The 26,363-nt window shown below is 46.8% G+C and overlaps 1 protein-coding gene across 5 annotated transcripts in view; it reads left to right on the top strand.

The window, feature by feature from the left end:
* col12a1b (collagen, type XII, alpha 1b) overlaps positions 1-26,363 on the top strand; it is a 48,799-nt gene that overhangs the window by 13,078 nt on the left and 9,358 nt on the right. For 4 of the 5 annotated variants that reach the window (XM_029849522.1, XM_029849521.1, XM_029849520.1 and 1 more), the window contains exons 14-61: positions 2,235-2,504; positions 2,716-2,982; positions 3,471-3,663; positions 3,987-4,111; positions 4,880-5,029; positions 5,154-5,273; positions 5,494-5,658; positions 5,767-5,913; positions 6,153-6,295; positions 6,969-7,098; positions 7,629-7,768; positions 8,323-8,452; positions 9,017-9,153; positions 9,929-10,058; positions 10,166-10,305; positions 10,689-10,821; positions 10,923-10,940; positions 11,719-11,858; positions 13,952-14,081; positions 14,175-14,314; positions 14,428-14,557; positions 14,626-14,765; positions 14,838-14,967; positions 15,039-15,178; positions 16,085-16,214; positions 16,774-16,913; positions 16,998-17,127; positions 17,312-17,451; positions 17,535-17,664; positions 18,893-19,032; positions 19,113-19,242; positions 19,336-19,475; positions 19,546-19,675; positions 20,576-20,718; positions 21,392-21,521; positions 21,698-21,846; positions 22,274-22,403; positions 22,902-23,021; positions 23,099-23,248; positions 23,374-23,490; positions 24,159-24,311; positions 24,539-24,613; positions 24,893-25,032; positions 25,309-25,432; positions 25,507-25,650; positions 25,724-25,888; positions 25,970-26,008; positions 26,080-26,218. In XM_029849522.1, coding sequence (XP_029705382.1) covers positions 2,235-2,504; positions 2,716-2,982; positions 3,471-3,663; positions 3,987-4,111; positions 4,880-5,029; positions 5,154-5,273; positions 5,494-5,658; positions 5,767-5,913; positions 6,153-6,295; positions 6,969-7,098; positions 7,629-7,768; positions 8,323-8,452; positions 9,017-9,153; positions 9,929-10,058; positions 10,166-10,305; positions 10,689-10,821; positions 10,923-10,940; positions 11,719-11,858; positions 13,952-14,081; positions 14,175-14,314; positions 14,428-14,557; positions 14,626-14,765; positions 14,838-14,967; positions 15,039-15,178; positions 16,085-16,214; positions 16,774-16,913; positions 16,998-17,127; positions 17,312-17,451; positions 17,535-17,664; positions 18,893-19,032; positions 19,113-19,242; positions 19,336-19,475; positions 19,546-19,675; positions 20,576-20,718; positions 21,392-21,521; positions 21,698-21,846; positions 22,274-22,403; positions 22,902-23,021; positions 23,099-23,248; positions 23,374-23,490; positions 24,159-24,311; positions 24,539-24,613; positions 24,893-25,032; positions 25,309-25,432; positions 25,507-25,650; positions 25,724-25,888; positions 25,970-26,008; positions 26,080-26,218 — 6,616 coding nt within the window. The remainder of the gene's footprint in view (positions 1-2,234; positions 2,505-2,715; positions 2,983-3,470; positions 3,664-3,986; positions 4,112-4,879; positions 5,030-5,153; positions 5,274-5,493; positions 5,659-5,766; positions 5,914-6,152; positions 6,296-6,968; positions 7,099-7,628; positions 7,769-8,322; positions 8,453-9,016; positions 9,154-9,928; positions 10,059-10,165; positions 10,306-10,688; positions 10,822-10,922; positions 10,941-11,718; positions 11,859-13,951; positions 14,082-14,174; positions 14,315-14,427; positions 14,558-14,625; positions 14,766-14,837; positions 14,968-15,038; positions 15,179-16,084; positions 16,215-16,773; positions 16,914-16,997; positions 17,128-17,311; positions 17,452-17,534; positions 17,665-18,892; positions 19,033-19,112; positions 19,243-19,335; positions 19,476-19,545; positions 19,676-20,575; positions 20,719-21,391; positions 21,522-21,697; positions 21,847-22,273; positions 22,404-22,901; positions 23,022-23,098; positions 23,249-23,373; positions 23,491-24,158; positions 24,312-24,538; positions 24,614-24,892; positions 25,033-25,308; positions 25,433-25,506; positions 25,651-25,723; positions 25,889-25,969; positions 26,009-26,079; positions 26,219-26,363) is intronic. The other variant, XM_029849523.1, reaches the window with a different exon arrangement.

Raw genomic sequence — 26,363 nt, 5'->3', positions numbered from 1 at the left:
TCGAGGACACATTTTTGGGTGTGGTGGTGTTGTGATGAATGCGGCCAGCTGTGTCCATGTTTCTGGGTCTTTCATTTAGCTGGATCAGGGGTTCAAAGCAGAAATGACCAAAAAACACAAGAACTCTGGCCCAGCATTGATAATTCAGGGACTGGCTCAGTTCTGTCCTGAGGACGCTTCAGTCCATCTTTGGCTGTGGGATGGCCTCTCATTTGTGTAACTTCTGCTGTTCTAAAGTAGTTGTTAACACATTGGACAAAGATGGCGATCTCTCTTCCAGAGTACACGCTGAAACCTTTGGCTTTGTAGCTCATCATAAATATCACTTTAACTCAGTAATTCTTTCCATTTCAGCCCCTGTTTTGGCTGAAAGGCTGATGTTGTTCAGGTGACCCCTTCAGTCAGTGTCTTGCTGTCTTTTGAATTCTCTGTTGGAAAGCTTTCACGCTGTTTCCTTTCTTTTTTTGACTTGAGCGGCCCCTAGCTTCTCCTTTCCCCTCCAGGCTTGATACCTGTTTTTGTCACTGCTGTTTAACCCAACCTCAATACAAGCATCTTCACTAACATCAGCAAAAATGTCTTTTACCCAAAACATGTCGCGCTTTAGTGGAAATCATTGCAGGATGTGCACATCAGCTCCCTTTTGTCTTGGTCGGCTCTCCAAACTTTCCATCTGGAATCTTTTTAAAATGAAACTAGCCTTTCAGCAACGTGTCGTGTTTGGCCTGTGATTTTCGGACCTTTTTTCCACGCACACTTTACTCAACCCGCCAGGACGGGACCATCATGTGTTGTTTGCATCAAAACTTAATGTGTAAAGTGATTCACATTAATGATGTCAGGCCTGGTTAAATCAGAATGTTTGACTCCCTCTCAGCTTTGAATTCTTCTACTAAATAAACATTTATTCAAAAAACTTTAACGGCTTCATAAATTTCGAACTCTGCGATTGTGAAGAGGATGTTGAAACACTGAAGGTATGCGGATCAATTTATAGGTTCATTAATATTTCTCTGAATGGTTTCCTGTGGAAACTAAATTGTGAGGTAACGTCTGCAGAATGCAGAACGTGTCAAGAGTGGCTCCTCTTTCAACGCAGCCTCTGGTTTTAATCAAGAGCTCCTGGCTTCCTGCTGATGGCGGATGCAGTGGTGTCTCTGGACTGCTGGGTGGTTGATGATGGTGAAAAGAACAGTCACAACATAAATTTCGACTCGCCTCAAACGCAGTAGAATCCATCCAAGGTTGTGGGCAGAAACTGAGTGAGCGGCTTTCTGCTGCTGGCACACGTGCTCTCCACATTTCAGAGGATCTTAATTGACAATTTCCTGGATACCAAGTCAAATGAGTTGAAATTAACAACATGCAGGTGTATGTGTGCAGAGACTTGAACAAAGCATCCTGTTGTTTTGAATCAGAATGCAAAAGTCTTCAATCACAAACATCTGGAAATGTCAGAGCTTTCCTTTGGTCTTCACTGCTCAGTCAGATCTGTAACATGATTTATTTCTTAGTCATAGTGTTGTTTATGTAGCTGAATCGGATTTGTGGTAATTAAACAGTGGAAAATTGGTCTTTATCACACCTTCATGACTGGATCTGATCATAATTGAATATAATCCTCCTCTTCCTCCTCTCTGTCTGCTGCTGTGATCAACTGCACTGAGGTTTAGTCATGCAAGAGGTCAAGAAGACGCTCAAACTCTGTGTATGTTGTTGATTAAATGCCTTTGTTGCAGTTTCACATGGCATATTTTTGTAAGGTGAGGTCACCTCCACACGGGTTGAATTTAGGGTTTCTGGGTCATGGTCAGGCTTCAGGTTCTTTTCAAGTCTAAATTCTTTTTACATCTGTGGAATCTTTGATGGTATGACCTCTCGTTTTTAGTTTTAAGTTAGACAGGATTATTGTGGGCACATGAAATCAAGAGCCGGCGGAGTGTCCTGCAGGCTGCCAAGAGAAGAAATGTCACCGGGCCTGTCAGATGTTTACATTTTGGCCAGCGGGGGTGCAGAGGAAATAGCACCATCAGCTATTCTCAAGTGTTTATCAGATTTAGAGGTCACGCTGTGGGAACTGACCACAGAGTCCTGGGAAAAAACAGGAAGCACAAACAAACAGTAGCTTCAAGCATGTTGGGCCCCTCTGGTCGTCTTCTTAATTTAATAAACTGATAAACATTCTCACATCTAAAGAATCATCACTAACCTTCATGTCTCTGCCGCCTCCTCAGCGTCGGGCCCACCCAAAAACCTGGTCACCAGCGACGTCACGGACACCAGCTTTACGGCGTCCTGGACAGCTGCTCCCGGGAACGTCAAGATGTACCAGGTTAAATGGAAGTCGATGTTCTCTGAGGAGAACGGAGAAATGATGGTGCCGGGCGATATTACAAACGCCGCGTTGAAGGGCCTGAGTCCAGAGACTCTGTTCCAGGTCTCTGTGGTCGCCAACTATGAGGACAGAGACAGCGAAGCTCTCACGGGACGAGAGGCCACTGATGGTATCACCTCAAATCTGTCTCATTGTCACTTGAAACTGTATTTGCTTAAAATCAGCTGTTCCTCTTTATGCCAACACTGCTGTGAATGCAGGACAGAGGTCAAAGGTTAAGGAGAAGAAAACGGCTTATTGCGTCTGTCCTGTCATTTTTTTCAGTTTGATGTTTCATCTAATCTGGTGAGTTTGACCAGATCATTTACTTTTGTTTTCAGCCCCTGCTGCTCATAAAAAGCTGGTTGTGTCAGACGAGACTGAACAAACCATGAAAGTCACATGGGCACCAGCGCCTGGTGGGGTGAGCCATTACAGACTGAAACATGTCCCCGGTGGTGGGGGGAAGGAAGTGGTCCTCAAGGTTCCTGGAAGTGTCACCTCTGCCGTCCTGAAGCGCCTGCAGCCTGTCACCACCTACAACATCACCGTGGAACCCATCTACAAACACGGGGAAGGAAAAGCAAGGCAAGGAGTAGGAACGACACGTACGTTGGTCCATAATTCAACCGTCTGACAGAGCCTCCACCACAGACACACATCTCCTCCAGCCTGCCGACAAACAGTCCTTCTGGCTTTACACAAGCTTTTCACCGTGCTGTTTCCTCTCATTTATCACATTTCCGCTGTAATGAAATTGCTCCGTCAGGTGAGTTCACACTGGACTAAACACTCACCTGTTGGTCCAGAACAGGTGACCTTGAAGCGATCTATTTATGACCTCCGGTAGCCACAGTTGGCTGCACAGGGGTCAATAAACAGGCTTGCGTGCACTTTAACAGCTGATGCTGATATTTTATACATCTTTAAGGGAACAGGCTTGTTCATTTCTCACCATGACTAATCTGAGCATGACACTGGCTTTAACACACTGGTTTGGGAGTATTATGAACTAATGAGGAGCTGGAGTGGGGGTGTTTTCTTTCAGGGTGGTTTTATGCTTTAATTTGTCTTAAGTTCTTGTTTGTTTTTTCAGTCTCTCCCTTCAAGGCACCTCGAAACCTCCATACATCTGAGCCCACCAAGACCAGTTTCAGAGTCTCCTGGGACCCAGCACCTGGAGATGTTAAAGGCTATAAAGTGACCTTTCACCCAATGGGGAATGACGTGGATTTAGGGGAACTCCTGGTTGGCCCCTATGATAGCACTGTTGTTCTAGAGGAGCTCCGGTAAGGTTCAGCGACCTTTGGATGTATTTTAATGTGTTTTGGTCCTCCGAGGGACCTGAGCCAGCAGATCTTTTGCAGTGAAGCACCAGAACAAGAGTATCAAGATCGAATAGTCACATTTCAGTCATCAAAGCCAGAAACATCTCCTCTCCCTTGTAAATCCTTTACTGGAATAGTTACTTAAAAGTCTGACCTTTATAAAATAAATGTCACAGAAAAATCTGCAGCTGCTGAGTTGCAGTTAAATTATTGTTTCTTTTTATATTTTTACATTGTCAATATCTCACCTGCTCGAAAACTGATTTATTTCTTTTTGCTCTCAGGGCAGGAACAAAGTACTCGGTTGCTGTGGTTGGGATGTTTGAAGGAGGGCAGAGCTTGCCGCTGGCAGGAGAGGAGAGGACGACCCTCTCTGATGCTCCTGACCCACCTTTTCCTGATTATTCTGGTAAAACCAGAACCTTTACAAGCCTGGAGCGTGGACATTTTTGTTTTACGTAATCGTATTTGACAGGACACAAACTGTGTTTAAAATGCAAAAAATCAGAATGAAGCAACCTTTAGCTGCTGCTTGTATGCTTCTTCTCTTATCAAACATCATATTTATCTTTCAACAGTGAAAACAATATTTTATGACGTCATCCATCACACGTGATGACAGCTGGCCATGAAATCTGAACTTTATAACACGCTTCCATGCATGTTAGGGTGCCACCTGCACCGTGTCAAGTGTTGTTTAAGTTAACTATGTTAGCAGTAAAGCCAGCCACCGGTAGCAGTTAGGAGCAGCAGGTTGAGGCTACGGTCGCTGCCTCCATCCTCGGCTCCTTTCTTAACATATTTGTAATTACACTCACAGGAAGGAGGGACATTTTTCAACACCCACAGGTGACTCCGGCAGGAATGTGCAGTAATTCTGTGGACGTTTATCTCACCTGAGGTGGGAGGTGTGAAGACCTGCAGGAGGCTGCTGCTAGATGTAAAAATCTGAGGACTGAGGAAGAGCTCTTGATCCAGATGTTACCACTGAACTGTTCTGCAGAAGTTTCTGTGACATATTGTGCTGTATGAACATCCTGTAAATCTGCTGTATCTCCCCTGTGTTCTTTAACTCTGCTAATCTTCCTCGAATCCATGCTAATGTGACTGTTGTCAGCAGATTTATTTGATGTTTTCAGCTGAACGTTGTCTGATCGTTCCTCCCGCGTCTCTGCAGACGCTCGCTGTAAAACCAATGCGAAGGCAGACATCATTCTGCTGGTGGACGGCTCCTGGAGCATCGGCCGCTTGAACTTCAAAACCATTCGCAACTTCATCGCTCGCACAGTCAGCGTGTTTGACATCGGCCCACAAAGAGTCCAGATCGGTAATCATCTTTCATCGCTGCCACCAACACCATCACTGTTGATTGGCATTAATGGATGAACCACGTTAAAGCCTTGAATAAAAAGATTTTTCTGGTTTATCGTCTAAAATCTTTGTTTCTGCAGGTCTGGCTCAGTACAGCGGAGACCCGAAGACAGAGTGGCACCTCAACGCCCACCCAAATAGAGAGTCGCTGCTCAAAGCTGTTTCTAACCTGCCGTACAAAGGGGGCAACACTATGACAGGTGATAGAAGGGTGGCCAAACCAGTTAATGGGACTTCCTCCTACCAGATTTTATTATTTCAAAAAAGAGCAAGTTCTATGCAAGAATATGTTGAACATTGACCTGGTTATTCTGCTCCCAGTTGCTTTGTTTTCCTTTAGCAATGACTGTATTAATTATTAGGGGGGGCGAAGCTCTAGTTCCCAGTAGGAGTAACTGGGTTTTTGTTTCTGATGCACAGGAATGGCTCTTAACTACATCCTCCAGAACAACTTCAGAACCAACGTTGGGATGCGTCCAGAAGCCCGCAAAATCGGAGTCCTGATAACCGACGGAAAGTCCCAGGATGACGTTGTTTTCAACTCTCAGAACCTGAGAGACAGCGGCATTGAGCTGTACGCCATCGGTGAGTCCGGCTGTGTTTCCCAACCCACCACACTCACAGTTGTGTTTTTGGGAAACCTTTTGTAAATATTTGTTGCATAGCTGTGAGAGATTTGCATCTCTCTTCTAGGTATAAAGAACGCTGATGAGAACGAGCTGAGGTCCATTGCCTCTGACCCTGATCAGATCCACATGTACAACGTCAACGACTTCAAGTTTCTGGTGGACATCGTTGACGACGTCACCAACAACCTGTGTAACAGTGTCAAGGGTCCAGGTATGATGGTCAGACTGGTTTAGCAGAGATTGGGAGCCTGAACATCAGAATTGTACTGCATCAGGTTTCACTTGTGCGTGCGTCTTCCAGGACGTCTGATTTGTTGACAGGACGGTCATTCTGTCCATTTGTACTGGCAGACACTGAACTAAACCTTCAGATTTCTGGCGCCAGAGTTCAGGGTGTGAAATACTTTGACATGTCGGATCATGTTGCTGCTCTTCTCCCTGACTTTACAGGAGGTGAATTGGAGCCGCCCTCAGACCTGGTGACCTTTGACCAAACCCACCACTCCTTCCACGTGTCCTGGACGACACCCGATGGTCATGTTGAAAGGTTTTTGGTCACTTACACCAAAACTGCTGGAGGACCCGTCCAAGAGGTCTGATGTCACTGAATAAGTTCCTCATTTAGAACTAATATAAAAACTAAATGAACAGTTTCTCTGCTCTGATAAGTCTTTTACCACCGAGCGGTTTCACATCAGCTCTCATTTGGTTTGTAACTCTCCTTTATTCAGTAATGACAGGTTTTCTGTTGTGCTCTAAATGGGCTCTTAAAAGTCTTTCCAGAGCTGCAGGTGCAGCTTTTATTCAGTGCATGTGGCTCTCAGCTGAAATCTGGAGGCCAGTTGCTCTGGTAAAACTGCATCTAGTTTAGATCTATTTCTGAAAATAGGACAACAGGCCTTTTCCATCCTTTGTATTTTTATTGGCTGTTACTGCGACGATAATCTGGGTTTCAGAAAGCCCAGCAGAGTTTCCACTGCATGTGTTACAGACCTCCCACTGGGCCCTTGTCTCCTACACCTGTTTACATACGTGCAGAGCAGCGTGTGACACCTGAAATCTGGATGTTTAACGCAGGTCTCATCCTTAGTGTTTCACTGCAGCTGTGATTCGTTAAGCATCTCCAGCCAGTAACACAGGCGGTCAGGGCTGAAAGAAGCACAGATGTCACCCACTCAAATATTTATTAGGAAGGACTAAATCAGGAAAACCCCAGCAAAATATAAAAAACATATATGCCTATAAAACATCCCGTCTGTCTTTCAGCTGGTGGTGGACGGCTCGGCGAGCACCGTGTTGCTGGATGGTCTGACTCCTCTGACTGAGTACCAGGTCAGCGTTTACTCCGTGATTGGAGAGACGAGAAGTGAACCTCTGAAGGGCATCGACGTCACCTGTGAGCAAACTACAGTTTCCATCCTGTTTAGCTGTGCTTTGTTAGTCCGTTATCATTCAGAGATGTGGATGTAGAGCCAGGGAACTAGAGTTTTAATCATCCATGTTTCCATCACGCATACTTTCCCTAAGAATGAGAAGCTTCTGGAAGGATTTGGTTTGTTTCCACCACAGTGACAAGTTCCTGAAATAAGTTCCAGAGACGTCATTTTCCTTTGCTCAGAAGCACTGGGGGTGTGGGGAATACTCCCACCTGAGCCTGAACAGTAGATCTCTCGTATAATTAGATATTTATGGCATCTTTTTCCCCTGCCAGATCTTGATTTATAGATTTTTTCCCATGTTGTAAAATTCTGTTTTGCAGTATTTTTTTATTTTAAACGGACAGATTGGGCAAATCACATTTAATACAGGAAGTTTTGTTTAATCCAGTATCTTCTTGGGTTGAAAATGTGACTCTTTCATAGTAACATGCTGACTGCATTGAGCTAATCTCCAGTTAACGGATCATCTGTGTGTCTGTCCACTCAGTGCCCTTGCCTTCAGTGAAGGTCATGAATGTTTACGATGAGACCTCCAGCAGCATGTGGGTGACATGGGGCAGTGTGGAGGGCGCCACAGGCTATGTGCTGCTGTACAGACCCATCAATGAGCCTCAGCTTGAGAAAGAGGTAGACCTTCTCTGCTTTTACATCCAGCTGCTTGATCGGTTACCACCAAGCCAGAATTCACTGAGAAAGAGGGCAAGAAAGATTTAATGGGCAGGAAATGGACTCCAGCTCTGACCGGGCTCCGTAGAACCAGTGGGTTAGGGGAATGATGTCTTGGGGGTAATGTAAAGTCACCTACAGTTCTGAGGTGTTAAACCAACGGTATATTTCAGATTTCCTGGAACATTCTCTCTCTGCTCAGGCACTGTTATTTACAAGCAGAAGAGGGTCAAATAGCAGCTGCTGATGCACCAGTGGAAAATAAGAAAGTTCCTGTTGTTTGAAACTCAAACTGGCGCCAAAGCATGCACAATCAAGTCATCCCGAATGCTGATGATATCCACATTAACATTACCATGTCCTCCTCAATCGCTATAAAAGTTCCAGTTCCTCCCCTCCCATGCCTCTGCATGTGTCCTCAGAGGTCGGGACAGATAAAAGGCACCGCTGGTTACCAGCTGTTCTGAGAAACCTCTTCTGCACTTTGACCCCTGCTTCACTGCTGCCCTCTGTAGGTGCGACTTGGGGGGGATGCAACTGACATCCAGCTGAAGCAGCTGACACCTGAAACAGAATATTCCATCACTCTCCGTGCTCTGTTTGAGGAAGCTGTCAGTGACCCTTTGGAAGGGAAGGGACTCACGTGTAAGTAGCACACAACAGTTCACATATTTCACTGCATGAAGTCAATTTGTCTGATTTAATCAAACCCCCATTTGAAAGTCAGACTGAAGAACCACTGTTTTACAGTTAAAAAACCTCAGACGTCTCAAATAAAACTGTCACGTTTTTATGGTGGAAAGAATGATACAGCCATCGAGGAGAGTATTGCACACCAAAATCAGGCGCATTGCACCAAGAGTGATGTCATTTCCTCCTGATTGTTGCTGACCCTCAGTGTTTCCACTGAAAGAACTGGATCAGCTAGCTTTAAGACCCACACAAGTCTATTTTGCTCGTTTTTCACTTTTATTTTGTGGGCTTTAGCTGTAGCTTCTGTGCGTGAGCTGCAGAACTGCTCTGTCTTCAGATCAAGTCAGGAGCCGTGACTCAGGAATTAAATCAGCTTCTGTTCATTCTAAAAGAGCTTTGGCAGCAAAATGTCGGTGTGTCAGTGTGTTTTCTACAATTGCTGTAAAACATGGCCAGTGAGGCTAGATCTTCTGTTGCTCTGTGTTCTGTTTGAATGGTTCTCTTGTCCTCCGTCAGTGCCCGTGCCTCCAGCTGGAAACCTGAGAATCAGTGACGTTACCCACAGCCGGATGAAGCTCAGCTGGGATCCAGCTCCTGGACAAGTCAGCAAATACATAATTACCTACAAACCAGATGAAGGCGACCTGAAGGAGGTGACACGCACATCTCCTGTTAAATAACGCTCTGCTACACATCTTCTTTGTCTTTGTGGTTATTAAACACCTTTTCCTTGTCAGATTACTTTTTGAATCCAGTTGCACTTGTGTGAGATTTCACAGGCTCTATTGCGGCTTGGCTTCAACCTTCTGTGTATTTGAAGTCTCTCTGGGAGTGTTTGAATCCCTCCCAGCTTGTTGATTCATTCTAATCCCTCACTCAGGCTTCAGAGACAGGCTAGAAAATATGTGCATTCTATGTAACATCAATCAAAACTGCTTTTAAACGGCAAAACCTCCCTGAGAGCTTTCTGAGGGGGGAGTTTAAGTCAGCAATGATATCTTTGTTCTGGAAAAGTGGAAGGAAGGAAAATGGCAGATTCACAGCAGCTCTGTTGGCTGATCTTTATGAGAAAAGCACATTTCTGCTGCGACCACAAACCCAGCCTGTCTGGATCATCCCACCAGCATAACTCCTCAGTGGGAACCTTGTCAGATGTTTTCAGAAAGCTTTGACGGATCATCTGCAACAGGTTCCAGGCTTTTTCGACAATTATATAAAAGCATCCCTGCTTTTGAATTCTTGCTCAGGGATTGCCGCTGCTTCGCCCTCCTGTTGAGTCCGTAGCTCTGTTCTATCTCCAGCTCTTCATTAACTATCTACCCACTGTGCCTCCTCTGACTTCACCCTTTATGCCAGAGTAAAATCCAACAACTAACAAAGGTGTAAATCTGCCCTGTCCAAGATTAAATGCTGATGCTTATCTTCCAGGTTGAAGTCAGCGGTGAGGTCACCACCCAAGACCTGTCTGGTCTCATCTCCCAGACTGAGTATGATGTGGCCGTCACCCCGGTCTACACAGGGGGGTCGGGAACGCCGATGCTGGGGAATGCCATCACGGGTCAGTTTTTTGTCCTTCAACTGTTTTTTTTTTTAAATTTCCTGAAACAGAAGTTTGATGATGTGTCCTTCCTTCTGCTCAACTGAACACTTTCTGTGTGTGATCAGAGGTGGTTCCTGCCCCCAAGAACTTGCAGTTCACTGAGGTGACCCAGACCTCTTTCAGAACCAGCTGGGAGCACGGAGCCCCCGATGTTGCCCTCTACCGCCTAAGTTGGTCTAAGAGGGGAGAGAACGACTACCAATATGTGAGTGGGAGAGAGAGTGGGGGGGCGAGACCAAGCAAGAATCCTGAGGCGTGTCGATAAGGTTGACCATGACCCATAAGAGTCGATGGGCTGAACTGAAGGTTGAGTGTGAACTTGGCTTATTCAAGGAAATCCCGGTCTCTGTTGAGCATCGAGGATGAGCTTTCTTCACATTCACAGCTCAAACTGCGGCAATTTCCTGAAATTAGAATTCCCGAGTCCTCTGCAGGACCTGCTGGTTTATGGCCCAGTCCCCAAGTTCCCACTGGTCCTGAGGTTTGAAACGGAAGCCCTCTGACCAGATGAGGCGGGCTGGATCTCCTCCACAAACATTTCCCTGTTATGGCAACAGCGTGCTCACGCTCTGGCTCTTCTGCTCGCAGGCCATCCTGAACAACGACGAGACCTCCTACGAGCTGGAAAACTTGGACACAGACACGGAATACGATGTCAAGGTAACGGCCATCTACTCCGACGAGGCGGAGAGCGAGGACCTGCTGGGTATCACGCGCACATGTAAGTTAGCCGTGTGGAGGAATCAAATTCTTTGTGAGACGAATCCCCTGAAAAGTCACATATGGAACCACTTTAAATTAATGCTGCTGTTTCTTTTTTAGTGTTGAAGTCTGCAAAGGGTAGGTGGCATCAGAGGCTCCAGTGTCGTTGTCATGATGATCTAAACGTGTTATAATTGGCAAAAAAAAAGCCTTTTCAACCTTTCTGCATGTTTATGCGTTTCTGTGTTGAGCTGCGTTCACACCACAGATGTAAATGCAGGAAAAGATAAATCCGATGCAATATTTAATTATCAATAACACCCTGACCACGATCCAAAGACTTCCTTTCGATTCATCCCGAATGTTTTAAGAAAGTCTTTCCAATAATTTTCTCTGGGCCTAAATTACAGAAGATACTTCAAACTTCTCAGGCAACACAGTTTGCGTGAGAATTTTGTGGTGTGAACTTAGATTTGCAGCTCTGAATGCAAAAGTGTGCTCTGGTGACCTGTAATGCGACGCTCCATGAACCATCATCTATGTAAATGTCTGCCCATCGCTTTTGTCATGTCGTCATGGTAACCTGCCCTCATTCCATTGTTGTCCCCTTCATCGCTCATCCATCCAAGTCCAGCCTCAGATGGTGGTTGTTGCATGTTTTTGTTGCACTTCCAGCCAAGGGTTGGAGGTCAGCCAGTGACACCCTCTGATTTATGCAAGTTTCCATAAGTTGGAACAACAGAAGCAGGTTGTTACTTCCATCATGAGCTCCAGCCCTGCTTCATTCACATCTTCATCCAGCTTTTGTGACCTGCAGGACGGTCATCATCACTGCTTTCATCATCATCCTCACCATGGTCATTATCAGCACGCTCCTGTTTTTAGATTCACCTCACTGGGATCCTCTTTCCCACAGTACCTCCAGCACCACCCAGAAACCTGAAGGTTTTCAATGCCACCACCTCCTCGCTGACGGCCAAGTGGGACCCGGCCCCCGGTCCTGTCCAGAGCTACAGGGTCACGTACAGGCCCGCCCCTGGAGGAGAGCCTCTCATGGTAAGATCTCATATGGTCTCACGTGTTGATGGCAGTAATATTCAGATATAAACATGGGAAGATGCCCCTCAAACTGAAAGAATTACTGGATAATAATCACAAAAGAATGATAATTAACGATGAATAGCACACACTTGGCTCTACATAGTAGCCAGAGATAGCGTCGCTGACTGGGCATGTTTTCTTCTGGCTTTATGGATTAGAGATTAAGCAGAAGCACATCCTCATGAGCCAGAAACAAAGCTGTCAGGGTTTGTTCTTCTCTTTCTGGGACTCGTTGATGAAGCCTGAGGAGTGTTTGGACCCCTGGGAGCATCTGGACTGGGTTGTCGTCACTGGATAATGAACAAATGTATTAATGTCATTTTGATGGATGCCATAAATCCAAATATTCCCAGTGTGCTTACTGTCATTTTCATCCCAAATTGTTAAATATGTCATTAAATTTCTCTCCTAAATGTGGAAAACTGCCAAGCCCACTCATAGAGAGATGCTGAAAGAAGCACAGCCAGGTCCAAACGAATCCACTACTCTGGGGTTCCATAGAGTAAAGTATTCTGTTTCTGACGAGGGACGAGTCTGCTAAGCTGGCTTGGTGTTCGCCCCACAGATCAGGTTGTCCATAACCTGGACTTGGGCATCTGCGTCACCTTTGAATATTGATTGAATCTCCTATTTCTTCTAAAATCTATTTAAAATATCAACACTTTCCCTGATGAAACCACAATAGAGATTAAAGAAGGTTAATAAATGCGGCAGAGGTTGCTGATAGATTTATTTTTTCCTTCTCCTCCTTGCATTCCTAACCCTGGAAAAACCTCCAAAGGTCATCCAAACGGGAAGCAGCTCAAAGACTTTCAGGTTTTATCGTGTTCCTGAGATGTTATGGCAGCGTTCTTTCAAACAGCCTGTCAGGGTGGACGTGTGATGTGGGGGCAGGGTTCAGCCTAATGGACCTTTAATTCTCCTCCTGTGTCAGACGACTGAGAGCATCTGGCCTGCTGTCATTCCCTGAGAAGTTCAAGGTTTTCTCGTTGGTCACTTCATGAGGCTCAAAATATGAGCTGCGCTGGTGTGATGATTGGGACGAGTGATGAGCGCTGACCCGTTCAGGGTGGTTACATTTAAGCACTCAGCCTTTGAAAATAATCATCAAATCAATCAAAAAGTGGCCAGAACTGAAGCTTCGTAAAATCCAAGTTATATTTGAGATTTTATAACATTGTAAAAGAGGGTGAAAACAGGATTTCCATGAAAGGGTTAAAGTGTTTTTAATATGTGTGAATTGCGTGACTTGGTGTTTACGACGCTTATATAATACAACCAGCTGCTCTATTGGCTCGTGTTTAAGCCCCTCCCATAAACAAACATCGTGTGTGTGATACCACTGACGCTCGTCAGGCGACTCTTGGTTTACAGCCTGTTTCCTGGGCTCTCCCAGAGGCCCACTGGGCTTTAATCTCTCATAAATAAATACCTGGGATGGTTTGCTGATTCAGTCGTCAGTAACAGCAGATTGAGTTCCAAAAGAATGACACACTCTGGATTATTGCTCATTTTAGACTTTTGGTTAAGCTTTTGGGAGACGGTGATGACAGCAGACATCGCTTATTTACAGTTATCAGCTTCTTAAAGACTTATTGGAGACTCTTCGGCTGGTTTCACCCTCTGGAAGTCTAAGAAGGGAGGTGCAGAGCTTTCTCTGTCCCTGGGGCCTCTGATGCACTTCTGTATATTAGGTGCATTTTTATGAGCTTCCATCACCCCAGATGATGAATATAGAGACTCTTTCTTGCATTCTCTTCATCCCACTCCTCCCAGTCATTACTTACTGACTCCAGAAGCATTATGGGAAACCCTGATGCGTCTTCTTGCCTGCACATATGCAGTTTCAGCAAATCCCTCAGAGAAGATGAGAAGAAAACCTCTGAAACCACCAAATGTTTGTTGAACTCACTAGTTCAGCTGGGAAGGATGAGGAGGAGAGGCAGAGGGGCGGAGCGCTCAGACGGGTTCCCAAAGCTAAAGAACCCCATTTAAATAAACATGTGAACATGATGTGACTCTGACTCTTGAACCTGCCTCTGTGATAGCTCCAGATAGGAGGAAAGAAGACCAGCGTGGTTCTGTCCAAGCTGCAGCCCGATACTCGGTACTCTGTCTCTGTGGCAGCCCTGTATCCCTCTGGGGCGAGCAGAGACATCTCAACGGATGGACGAACCAGTAAGAGTGTCTAAAACAATTCAAATATCTTCAGTGTTAGAGAAGGTCTCATTAGAGACAGCTCCTAAAGGGCTCTGTGATAACCCCTGTCAGATCCTTTGGGTGGAGTCAGGAACCTGCAGGTGTTGAACCCCACCATGACCACCCTGAACGTGCGCTGGGAGCCTGCCGAGGGCCGTGTGAAAGAGTACAAAGTGATTTATGCCCCTGCCGCTGGAGGAGCAGAGAGCGTGGTAAGACTGGGGGGGAGGGTCACTGTCCTCTGCCCAGGCTCAGAAATGTTTCTCCTCTCCTCTTTATCGTATCTGGTTTGGATGCAGTTAAAGGTGTGGTTTTAATCCAACAGGAAAAAGTGTCGGCAGGAACCTCCAGCACCATCCTGCGCAGCCTTCAGCCAGACACGGTCTACACTGTGTCTCTGGTGCCTGTTTATGCCGAGGGGGATGGGAAGACGGCATCAGAGAATGGAAAAACAAGTGAGTTGCCTGTTGTGCTTTTAAACAAATGAATGTGAGCCAGCGGGTTGACGTATGGTCTCGTTCAGGAGCACTGGCTGGTGTGAAGAACCTGAGAGTAACCGATCCCACTATGACGTCTCTGGCCGTGAACTGGGACCCAGCTGATGGAGCTGTACGGCTCTACAAAGTCTTCTATGTGCCCGTCACTGGAGGCCTGGAGGAGATGGTGAGAATTTCTGATTCCTGTTTGAGACTTGGAACCCATCTCACCCTGTTTCATTCTCAATGCTGCCAACAGGAACAGGTGCCTACAGGAACCACCAACATCATCCTGAGGAACCTATCACCTGACACTCCCTACAGAGTGTCTGTGCTGCCTGTTTATCCAGCCAGGGAAGGAAAACGCCAGTCAGAGATGGGCAGGACGCGTGAGTGGGCTTGTAGAACTTTAAACGGACCAAATTTCGAGACCTCTGACCTGGAGTGTCCCCTCCACCAGTGCCTTTGAGTGGAGTTGGTAACATGAAGGTGACCAACCCGACCATCACCACCCTGACTGTGAACTGGAATCCTGCTGACGGTAACGTTCAAGGCTACAAAGTCATCTATGTTCCAGAAGATGGAGGAGAAGAAGTAGTGGTGAGCTCTTATCTGTTCTCTCGCTTCCAAACTCCAACCAAAGCTGCAAATAACAGAAATTAAACATTTTAAATGAGCTGTATGACAGAGTTTGGGAACAGATGTGTTAAGAGGTTTTAGCTAAGGTTTGGTTCTCCCCAGACAAGATTTGTCAGACAGACGTGTTTTGTCACAGGTTTGAAAGACGTTAATAAAGAAGCTGTTGTTCAGAAGGATCAGAGCCTTCAGCAGGATTCCAGTGATGCTCTCTGACAGGATCATCACATCACCGAGCTCCTAACGGCTGAGAGCACCTTTTCATTCTGGTGCTGCATGTTTGTGAAGAAGAGTGTCGGTCCAGGAAAAACAGCTCAAGTTTACCTGTTTGTCTCCTTTGAGGGGAAAATTCCACCTTCAATGTATTAGGCAAATTTGTGAGGCAAAAACATTCAGTTGTTTCAGTGAACTTCTGTTCAGCAAAGGTGCGACTGACTGCACACAAGAGGCAGGAAAATCACTAACGAGTCGCACACTAACTGGATTTTCTGGGAAACTAGCATGAGTTTACAGTTTTGTCCATATGAAGCATTTTTTGGAATAATTTGGGTTTGAAAGGTTTATTCAGAAGCTAAAATGGAAAATTAGATTATATTAAACCCAGTTTGACTCACGGTGTTTCATTCGTGGTGTAGAAAAATTGATGACAGTTGAACATTTATATTCCTCAGGGAGCCTGCCAACAATTAAAGATGCTTTGATGGTTTATTGTGCAGTCATCATCTGAAGTGTGTTCTGTTTCTGCTGGAGGTGCTAAAACAGGATGGACTGTCTGGTCATGTTTGGCTTCATTTGTTTCTCATTTCAATAATGGCAGCGTGGCAAGTTGTGCAGACGGGATTAAAACAACAAAATATGGTTTGTTTTCAGGAAATGGTGTCGGAGAGCACCACCAGAACAGTCCTGAGCAACCTTCTACCAAACACCCGCTACTCCGTCACCGTTGTGCCCGTCTATGCTGAGGGAGACGGCCCCAGTCTGTCCGACTCTGGAAAAACCAGTGAGTACTGGTCATAATAACAAGCTTGGCCTCAAATGTTGTGTCGGCGCAGCTGCTGAACAGAGGAGGAAAAAACAAAGGCAGAACAGGAACGCAGATAAAGATCTACATGTTTTCTTAGAGGTTGGACTGATGTGTTTGCTCTCTGGTGATAAATGGCTGAAGATGCGAGAGCTCAGACATCAATCGTTCACCGTGACATGAACAAAACTGTACACGGTGTAATCTAGATCAGTCCTGACAGGTGAGATACGAGAGGGGAGAGTCTTAAACTCCACACCTGTGGTTAACACTGTGGAGGCTCGTTATTTTTAGGAGCGCTCTACCTTTGTGATGTGGTTTATTATTGAATCCTCCAAATGAAAACCATCCCGATGAAACCAGAGATCCAGCTGTTACACAAATATATTATTAAAATGAAGTTCGACCCCATCGAATAAAGAGAATCGGTCCAAGAGAAGCTTCTCATGTCTCAGTCATCCTCCTGGACACCAGTCAGGTCTGTCTAGATAGCAGATCAAGCATTGACGTTGACTTCCCGTGTCACGTGTCTGCTCAGAGCCACGAGGCTCTGTGAGAAACCTGCAGGTCTATGATCCCACCTCCAGCAAACTCAAAGTCCGTTGGGAACCTGCAGAGGGAAATGTGCGGGAATACGTCATCACGTGGGTGCCGACCACGGGAGGAGACCCCACCGTGGTGAGACTCTGATCACATGACACTCACATGTCCCGCTTAGATGTTCTGTGAATCCTTGAGTTCACGTGAGGTCTGTTCTTAAAGACGCAGGTGTCAGGAAGCACCACCTCCACGGTCCTCCAGAACCTGGATCCAGACACTGAATATACAGTCACGGTGGTGCCGGTGTATCCTGAGATGGAGGGAATATCCCAGTCTGAAAAAGGGAAAACCAGTGAGTTGACTGCACCTGATTCAGTTGGACACTCACCCCAGTGTTACAAGGGGCTGAAGGACGGCAAGATGTGATCTTTCTTCACGTTTCCATGGAGATTCCGTGGAGAAACGAACCGCTTCCGCTGTTAAAACTGTTAAAATGTCCTTTCATCCTGAGTGACGTGACCCCTCCTCCTGTTCAGATCCTATGGGTGGAGTAAAGAACCTGCAGGTGGTCGACCCGACCTTCAACAGTCTGAAGGTCTGCTGGGATCCTGCGGTGGGAAACGTCCGCAGTTACAAAGTCTTCTACACAGCCAATCCAGACGGTGAGACGGAAGAGGTGGGGAGCCTTTTAGTTCTTCTCAGGTTTTATTACAGCCGGGACAGACCGGGACAGAATCATGCTCACATCTCGTTGAACAGGAGGAGGTATCAGGAGGCACCACCAGCACCACCCTGAGGAATCTCGATCCTGACACCGTTTACGACGTGGTTGTAGTTCCCATCTACCCAGACGTGGAGGGAATCCGACAGGCTGAGAAGGGAAAGACCAGTGAGTCTCACATGTGAAAATAAGAGCTGCAGTTAAAAGAGCTTGTGTGTGCTTCTCTTTGTCTGACAGGAGAAATCCAGATTTAATCCAACACTGAGCTAATCCCTAAATAAATGTGTCCCTTATGTGTGGAGCCCTGCAGGACTGAACAGGATTTATGACTTCATTGGAAGAAACCTTCAAATATTTGTGTTATCTTTGGCCTTTTGTGTTATCAGAAGCTGTTGTTGAAACAGAAGTTCTGCTCTATTCTGCAGTAGAAGTTCCTCTCGAGCGTGCGTGACTTTCCTGAAAACGTGTTGAAAAAGGCTCCTGCATTGAGATTGAGAACATTTTGCATAATGATTTTATTCTAAAGAAGTTGTTTTATTATTGCCATAAAGCTGCCTTTATCAGTTTTACAACTTACTACAGATGCAGAGGTCTGTTTTCATTTGCATTTTTTATGGCTGTCAAAGAAAATCAGGCCCATAAGAAAGTGTAAATCAATGGTTGTGGCTCCTTTTTGGTCAGAACATAGCTGCCGTTTATCACGTTTATGTTTTGTGTAACAGCAGCTTATATTCTGGGCCCAGCTCGCTCTTTGGCTCAACATTTCAGCAGAAGAAATTTGTGTCCCGTTGCATTACAGTTGGAGGTTTGGCACAAGAGCAGCTGCTGAATTTGCATTCCTCATCAGCTGGTTTTGTGGTTTCTCTTCTCACCACCAAGATGACAGTTCTGAAAACAGCCTCTGAGCAGAATGTAGCTAAAATAACACGTTGAGGCGTCCATCACGAAGCTGCCAGTGAGGAAGTGAGATGCAGCCCTGAGTTAATGAGCTCAAACATGTGTGACCTTTGAAGAGTGAGAATACCTGCTGTATGTGGACGTTTGTGGTTCACTAAAGAACACAGTAAATGCCAGAAAGTTTAGACAACCCTTCGATACATCTGGACACCGATGTGGAAAACCCACCCATCAGATTTGCGACGCAGGATGAAACAATGGCTGGGAGATTATTCACAGCCGTGAAACTCCCCCCAAGAATTCTTAATAGGGATGTTTGTGTCTAATAAGATACCAGAAAGTTTAGACAGTTGCTGGAATAGAAGAGCCGCGCTTCGATTCAAAACCTCAATGAGAAACAGGCGCAAGGAGGAAGCGAATATAGAGAACAAAACAAGCACTTTAATTTCTTTTTAAAAGTGAACCAGTGTGATCAAGCTGAGGCTTCTGCTTCTCTCAGGGTCTCTGAGTGGTGTGAAGAACCTGCAGGTGACTGACCCCACCACCAACTCCCTCAGGGTGCGCTGGGAGCCAGCCGAGGGGGACGTCAGGACTTACAACATCTTCTACGTCCCGACCAATGGAGGCGCAGAGCGCGCGGTGTGTTCTCTGCCTGGAGCAGCTTTTGGATCGCCATTACCAGAGAAACCAAACCATGGATGTTTTATGGCGTCTTACAGATGCAGGTATCAGGAATGTCCACCAGCACAGTGCTGAGAGACCTGCAGCCAGACACCAAGTACACAGTGACACTGGTGCCCGTTTACACCGACTTGGAAGGAAAACGCTCCTCAGCCAATGGGAAAACAAGTAAACGCACCGACATATGTCACAATGGGTTGTTGGGTCGTTTTTAAGGAGAGCAACAGGAGTTGAAGCGATCATTTCATGTGTTTTTGCCAGAGCCGCTGGGAGGGGTGAAGAACCTGCAGGTCACTGATCCAACTACCAGCTCCCTCAAGGTGCGCTGGGACCCAGCGGAAGGCAACGTCCGCCAGTACCGCATCTTCTACGTCCCCACAGCCGGCGGTGCCGAGGACATGGTGAGAGTCCTGCTGAACCACGTCCAGTTTCCTGTGACATGAGGATCCATAAGTTTGTGTGTCCCTACAGGAGCAGGTTTCAGGCGGAACCACCAGCACCGTCTTGAGGAACCTTCTGTCTGACACAGCGTACACCGTGACTGTGGTCCCAGTTTACCCAGAGGGAGAGGGCCTACGCCAGTCTGACGCCGGGAAGACACGTGAGTCCAGCATTGTCTTCACAGAGGCTCAGAGACAGACTGAAGATGTCTTGACAGTCTGAGGACGTGGCAGAAATATCTAAAACTCCTCCCAGCTTTACAAAAACGAACTTCCCACAAGACTCATATCATCTGTTTTAGGCAAAGATATTAACAAGTGAGCATCATCCCGCATGGAAAGTTCATAAATCAAACTTGAGTGCTGCGGATGAACTTGATTGTTGTCATTTACAATGTTCTGGTCACTATTGGCTATTGATTACTGATCCTTGGGCACAGAAGCTCTGTTATGACCTTTTAACTAGTTTAATTTCGATGACTAAAATCTAAAATCAAACTAGTTGGAATCACAAGTCACACAGCCCCTGAGCATTAATCAATTTCTTATCCTGAGTTATTAAGGTCCAACTGTTCCTTTTCCAAAGCTGTTCTGGCTTAGAGCGGCTCACAGCTAAAACCTGTCCATTCCCAGTTCAGTCAACTTGTCTGGTGTTCTAACCCAGTCAGTCAGTTCTGTCTACGTATGATTGTGCAACCTGGGATGGCTCAGGTTCTCTTTCTGAAGGTCCTGACAGACTGTTGGAGAGACCTTGTGGGTTATACAACGTGAACAGGGAAGGTTTCGCTGCATCTACCTTCTGCATCCATTTCTTTTTTTTTATTGGTTGGAGCTTTAAATTCCAAAGACACATCTGCTTTGGTTTAAAAGGGAAGTTAAAGGCTTTTGCATAAACCCAAAATTCTCTTCTCTTCTCCATGACGTTCTTTTGTAAAGTCACTCCACTCATCACGTGATCCACTGACTTTAGTTACACATTTAAAGTATGTTGCTCATTTTCTGCCTCCTATATCTTGATTATCCCTCACTCACTTTACTTCCTAACCTCTGTGACCTTCCAGTTCCACGCACGCCACCCAGGAACATCCAGGTGTACAACCCCACCCCCGACAGCCTGAAGGTGCGCTGGGAGCCCGCCTCGGGCCAGGTTCAGCAGTATCGTGTTGCCTACTCGGCCCTGAGAGGAACCGCTCGCCCCGAGTCGGTGAGTGGAACTCCAGGTCACTAAGAGAAAAATGAGCCCGAAGCAAGAGGATTCAGAGATATTTACTGCGTCAGAAAGGAACGGTTCTTCATTAAGCAGTGGAGTCATTAAAGCTGTGGTCATCTGAGATCATCCAGGTGGTGGATCAGTGAGATGTTTCAGCTGTGCGTCCACTGTTGCAGGGCTGAAGTTTAAGATTTGTGTGTTAAATGTTGAACATGTAATTAAGTTTTGAGCTTTATTAACCCTGCAGCTCTTGTTTCTCCTGAGTCACCGAGTCTGTGGATCAGCTGTGCCTTCAGGAGAGAGCTAGATAACCTCGTCACACCCAGTTCATTAGATCAGGATCAGATTAGATCTGACCTCAGATCAGGCCTTTGCTGTTGTGGTTTGAGTTTATTTATTCCTGCTAAAATCATGTCAGCCTGGGTTGACTTAGAGAAGCTTCAGACAAACAAAGGGATGTGATTAGACTGCAGACACTAAATCTTACTCAGGGATTTGGTGCCCACACACACACATCATTGTTTGGTTCCAAGGAATCTCTGGCAGAGGGAGATGTGGTGTTGAGCTGTGGTTGTGTACATTTTCACTTTGTAATGAATAAATCTTTAATGAAGCTCTGAAAGTGACAACGCTGGATTTAAACTTTTAACACTTCTTTTTCGAACAGATTTTGGTTCCAGGAAATCTTCGCAGTGCTTTCCTGGACAACCTGATTCCCGATACTCCGTATTCTGTCAGTGTGTCTGCTCTCTACGCTGATGGGGAGGGGTCACCAGTCAGAGACACCGGTAAAACATGTAAGTAACATACTGATGGCAGGATGTGGACAGAACGCTGGTTAGCATCCTGCACTTGTTCACCATCCATAATAAATCGCAGTTTTAAATCAAAGCAGCTGAAAGCCCAGATGGGCAGATGTGAGCAGAACAGCTGGACTAACATGAGCATTCATAAGCTCCTGTTTCTGCTGCAGTGCCACGAGCTGGTCCCAGGAACATGCGTGTGTTTGATCCAACCACCAGCAGCCTCACCCTCAGCTGGGACCATGCTGAGGGTCCCGTCAGGCAGTACAAGATCTCCTACAGCCCCATGACAGGAGACGCCAACAGCAGGGTGGAGATTGTGAGTCATCAGATGATCGTTGTTAGAAACGAGACAGGCTGGTCGTCCTCTGACATTTAAAAATCAACACTTCCTTCTTATCCTCTCCAATGGGCAAGAATGTTGTGTGTGAATTAGGTTCTCTCAGTTCAAATGTTGCAGTTTCCTCTATAAAGATGTTATTAATATTGTTCAGTCAGGGTGGGAGCATGGTTGGAGGCCAGATTGGGTCCAGCTGTGGTTCCTCATTCTTCATCTTATAGTGTGAATCAGCCTTGATGAAAGAATTTCTCTGGATTCATGCTGACGAGGAAGCTACCAGCCGCTAAACAATGCAGTCCTTATAATGCAGCGCCAACAAATGTTTCATAAAAGTTGCTGTCAGTCAGCTGAGCAGCAACATTCTCTTGTTTCTTGGACTGATAATAACGGAGGCTGTGATCCTCAGACTTCAGTTCCTGGAAACAGAAACAACGCCAGGCTGGAGAACCTGCTGCCCGACACTCCATACAGCATCACGGTGGAGCCCCTCTACCTGGAGGGCCCTGGGGCGGAGCTGAGCGGGACTGGCCGCACAGGTCAGAGTCAGATACACCCCGTCACCGTTTCAAGGATACGCACATCTTCAAGGTTGTGAAAACAAACATCACATTCTTCACACTCAACATTCTTCCTTACAAACATCAGAGAGAACGGAGGAGCAGAAAAACAAGCAGTAAATACTCGACAACTGGATACAAATGTTTACTGGAGCTCTACACGCAGCAAAATCAAGGTTTGCTGCAGCTGCATCTGTGCGCGCACGTACATGGGAGATTCAGGAATGGTCACGCACAATAAACAAGACTAAAAGATGTTTTCCCTTCAGTCGGGGGTTTATTTTTGTCAATAGGGTGTCAGAACAGATGAAGTTGCTTCTTCTTGTGTTGCCTGTTGCTGCTGCGACTGCAGCATCAAGCTGCTGGAGTTGTCGCCTGGTTTCTGGACCTTTCCCTGATGTGTTAATGTGTTTATTTGGACCTGCAGCCACGTTGACCATTACAACATTTGTCTCCGTCATGTTTCCTGTGTCACAGTTGCTCTGTTGAGTCCGAGGAACCTCCGAGTGTCAGACGAGTGGTATACCCGCTTCCGAGTGGCCTGGGACCCGGTGTCGGCTCCGGTGGAGGGATACAGATTATCTTATTCCCCTGCAGGTGAGCCCAAGTCCTGAAGCTTTCATTTAGTGGATTTCACCACACACACTTCCCTCTATGTTCTTCTGATGCTCCAGGTTCTGCAGGCCCACCAGTGGATCTGTTTGTGGGTGACATCACCTCCTACACCCTGCACAATCTTCAGCCTGGAACCACATACGATGTCAAGGCGGTGGCTCAGTACACGGGAGGGAAGAGTGGACCGCTGGCTGGACAGGGAACAACACGTGAGGGCCCACGTTACCCTCACATTCAAAACACTTGGAGCCGTTTCTCTGCTCGTGGAACCGGTGTCACCAAACGGGGCCTGTGACAGGGGGAGACTTCTGACACTTTGTTTTATCCTCTGCAGTGTACCTGAACGTGACCAACATTGAGACCTACAAGGTGGACCATGACAAGTTCTGCATCAAATGGACTCCCCACCGATCGGCCACGTCATACCGGATCAAACTGAACCCCGTGAACCGTAAGTCCCAAGGCTGTTATGATCCTTCCAGTCAACAGCCTTCTGAGAAGTCCAGTCAGAACTCAGAGGTGCAGCAGGAGGTGGAGGAGAGGTATTTCCCCACAACATTGTATCTGAAGCGAAGCCTCAAATCTGAAACAATAATTCTTCTGATCTGATAAACATCTGATATCCATCAGGGAAACTTTTTTGTGTGTCTAAGGAGAGCCACTGTTCTGGAGCAGAGCTGACCCAGGGTTGTGTGTTTTCCCCCAGCAATTCAAGTGAAGCCACTTCTATCTTCAGTTGTTGACATTAGCAGGTTGCGTCAGCAGAGCTGCTGGATTCAGGCCTCTGACAGATTCATTCAGGATCATCTGTCCTCCCCATTACCAGAGTCCTCCTGCTGCACTAACTGGGCTTCATTTGTGAAGAACAATAAACTGTTCTGGCCATCAAGGTTTATTTATGTGGCGGCAGTTGAGCCGACGACAGTACTGCTGTGGTGGTTCCATCTACCCAATTATATTCGGATGCTTTGCTCTCAACCATAGAAGGGCTGATAAAGGCAGTAGAATTGAATTTCCTTTGGTATCTAGAGTTAAAATCACCTGTGTAGACCCCGAAGTACTGGGCTGAAGATTGTTTGTGAGATTGTCCTTAATTTGCTCGTCTTCTCGCTCCTGCAGCCTCCAGTAGAGGACAGCAGGAGATCACCATCTCCGCCGGGCTGCCTCAGTACTGCTTCGATGGGCTTTCTTCTGATGCTTTATACAACGCCACTGTCTTTGTGCAGACGCCCAACCTAGAGGGTCCAGGAGTCAGCATCAGGGAAAAAACATGTAAGAGCTTTGATCCAGGTCCAAGTGTTCGTATGTGAGAGATTAAACCGGACAAAGTCAAATGTTTGTGTTCTGACACCCTCGCCTCATCAAAGGAAACACCATGGCCCATTTTTAGCACGCAGTCAAACCTTAAAGGTGTCTGAGAGCTGGAGCATGGCTGACGTTACATCTGGACACGTCCACAAATGAGGATTACTTCACACCTTTGTGTTTGTGTGTCACAGTGGTGAAGCCGACGCCAGTTCCAACGCTCCCCCCGACGCCGAGCCCTCCACCCACCATCCCACCAGCCTGGGCAGGTAAGTGTCACCACAAATGGAGACGCAACGGTTCAGCATGGACGTCTGAGCAAAGGCGAAGCGGCAGCTCCGCCCTGGAGGGACGCTATCCCTCCTGGGTCGGCCTTGTCTGCAGCAGAGCCAGCTGTCGCACGTGCTGCTGCTCCAGATCAGAACCAGAATCAGACTGAGTCCAGGGCATCTGTGTGTCATTCAGACCCAGTCCGTTTTGGCCGACGATGTGTGAAATCTTTAATTCTTTGTCCGGACTTTGTTTTTTGCTGACTCATCAACTCTTAGTCTGCAGAGGTGCCAAAGCTGACCTGGTATTCGTTATCGATGGTTCCTGGAGCATCGGCGAGGACAGCTTCACCAAAGTCATCCACTTTGTGTCGGGAATAATCGGAGCCTTCGACATCGTCGGACCCTCCGGAATGCAGGTTTGCGTTTGCGCTCTGACATCACGGCCCAGCTGCTCTTTCATTTGCACGATTAAAGCATCGTGTTTGAGAACATACAGTAATAAAGCTGAGCGTGTAGCTCGTTAAAGTGCTTCCCAATGAAAAGATTAAAGTGTAATCATAAACATGACAACAGCAGAAGCATCTTAAATCAGAAACAGAGTAAATAAAAAATCTTAACAGATGTTAGTGTTTCACAGACTCTTCTTGTCCCTCAGATCCAACTTCCTTCTTCTTCTTCTTCTTTTTAATTAGGTGTCGTTCGTGCAGTACAGCGACGACGCAAAGACAGAGTTCAAACTCAACTCCTACCGGGACAAAGGCGTTGCCATGGCAGCGCTTCATCTCATCCGTTACCAGGGAGGCAACACAAAGACGGGTCAGTACCTACACAGCGTTGAGCAGAGCCCGACCTCAGCGAGTTCTCTTACCAAGCTCTTTTTACCGGAGCAGGAATGGCGCTCAAACACACGTACGAAAAGGCGTTCTCTGTCGGAAACGGGATGAGAAGAAACGTCCCGAAGTTGGTGGTCGCCATCACGGATGGACGCTCTCAGGACGAGGTGAAGAAGAGCGCCGCGAAGCTGCAGCAAGCAGGTAACGGATGTTTCCCGAATGAGGAGAAATGGTTGCAGAACCTGGCTACAGCGCTCATCCCTGCCGTCGCCAGGTTACAGCGTCTTCGCCATCGGTGTCGCCGACGTGGACTTCAACGAGCTACAGGAAATCGCCACTAAACCCAGCGAGAGGCACGTCTTTGTGGTGGACGACTTTGACGCTTTTGACACCATCAAAGAAAATCTGATCAATTTTATTTGCGAGACGGCGACCTCGTGTAAGTCGGCTAAACTTCCAGGACGCCGGTGACGTGATCCATCAGCTGTTTGTGTTAACACGGTTTCTGCCTGCTCCGCAGCGTGCCCGCTGATCTTCCTGAACGGGTTCACCTCACCCGGTGAGTGACGGCTCAAGAGGCGGAACGTTGGAGGAATTACCCAGGACTGATGGGATGTTGATGCTTTGCAGGATTCCGGATGCTGGAGGCGTTCAACCTCACGGAGAAGACCTACAGTTACGCCAAAGGCGTTTCCATGGAGCCGGGCTCTTTCAACAGCTTCACATCCTACAGAATTCACAAAAACGCCTTCCTGACGCAGCCGTCAACGTGAGCGTCGCCTGACTTCCCTCATTTCCATCACTGTAGTTTAAATGTGGGAGGAAGGGAGACCGGGGGCGGGGAGATGGGGGCTTACTGGGTTCTGGGCGAGTGGTTTTAGGGGACCACGGGTTCTCCTCACACTCAGATTTAA

Source organism: Takifugu rubripes, chromosome 16 (genome assembly GCF_901000725.2).
Source record: "Takifugu rubripes chromosome 16, fTakRub1.2, whole genome shotgun sequence".
In the NCBI taxonomy this organism is placed as follows: domain Eukaryota; kingdom Metazoa; phylum Chordata; class Actinopteri; order Tetraodontiformes; family Tetraodontidae; genus Takifugu; species Takifugu rubripes.
Note: the sequence above shows the minus strand (reverse complement) of the source record. Positions and strands in the feature narration are given on the sequence as shown.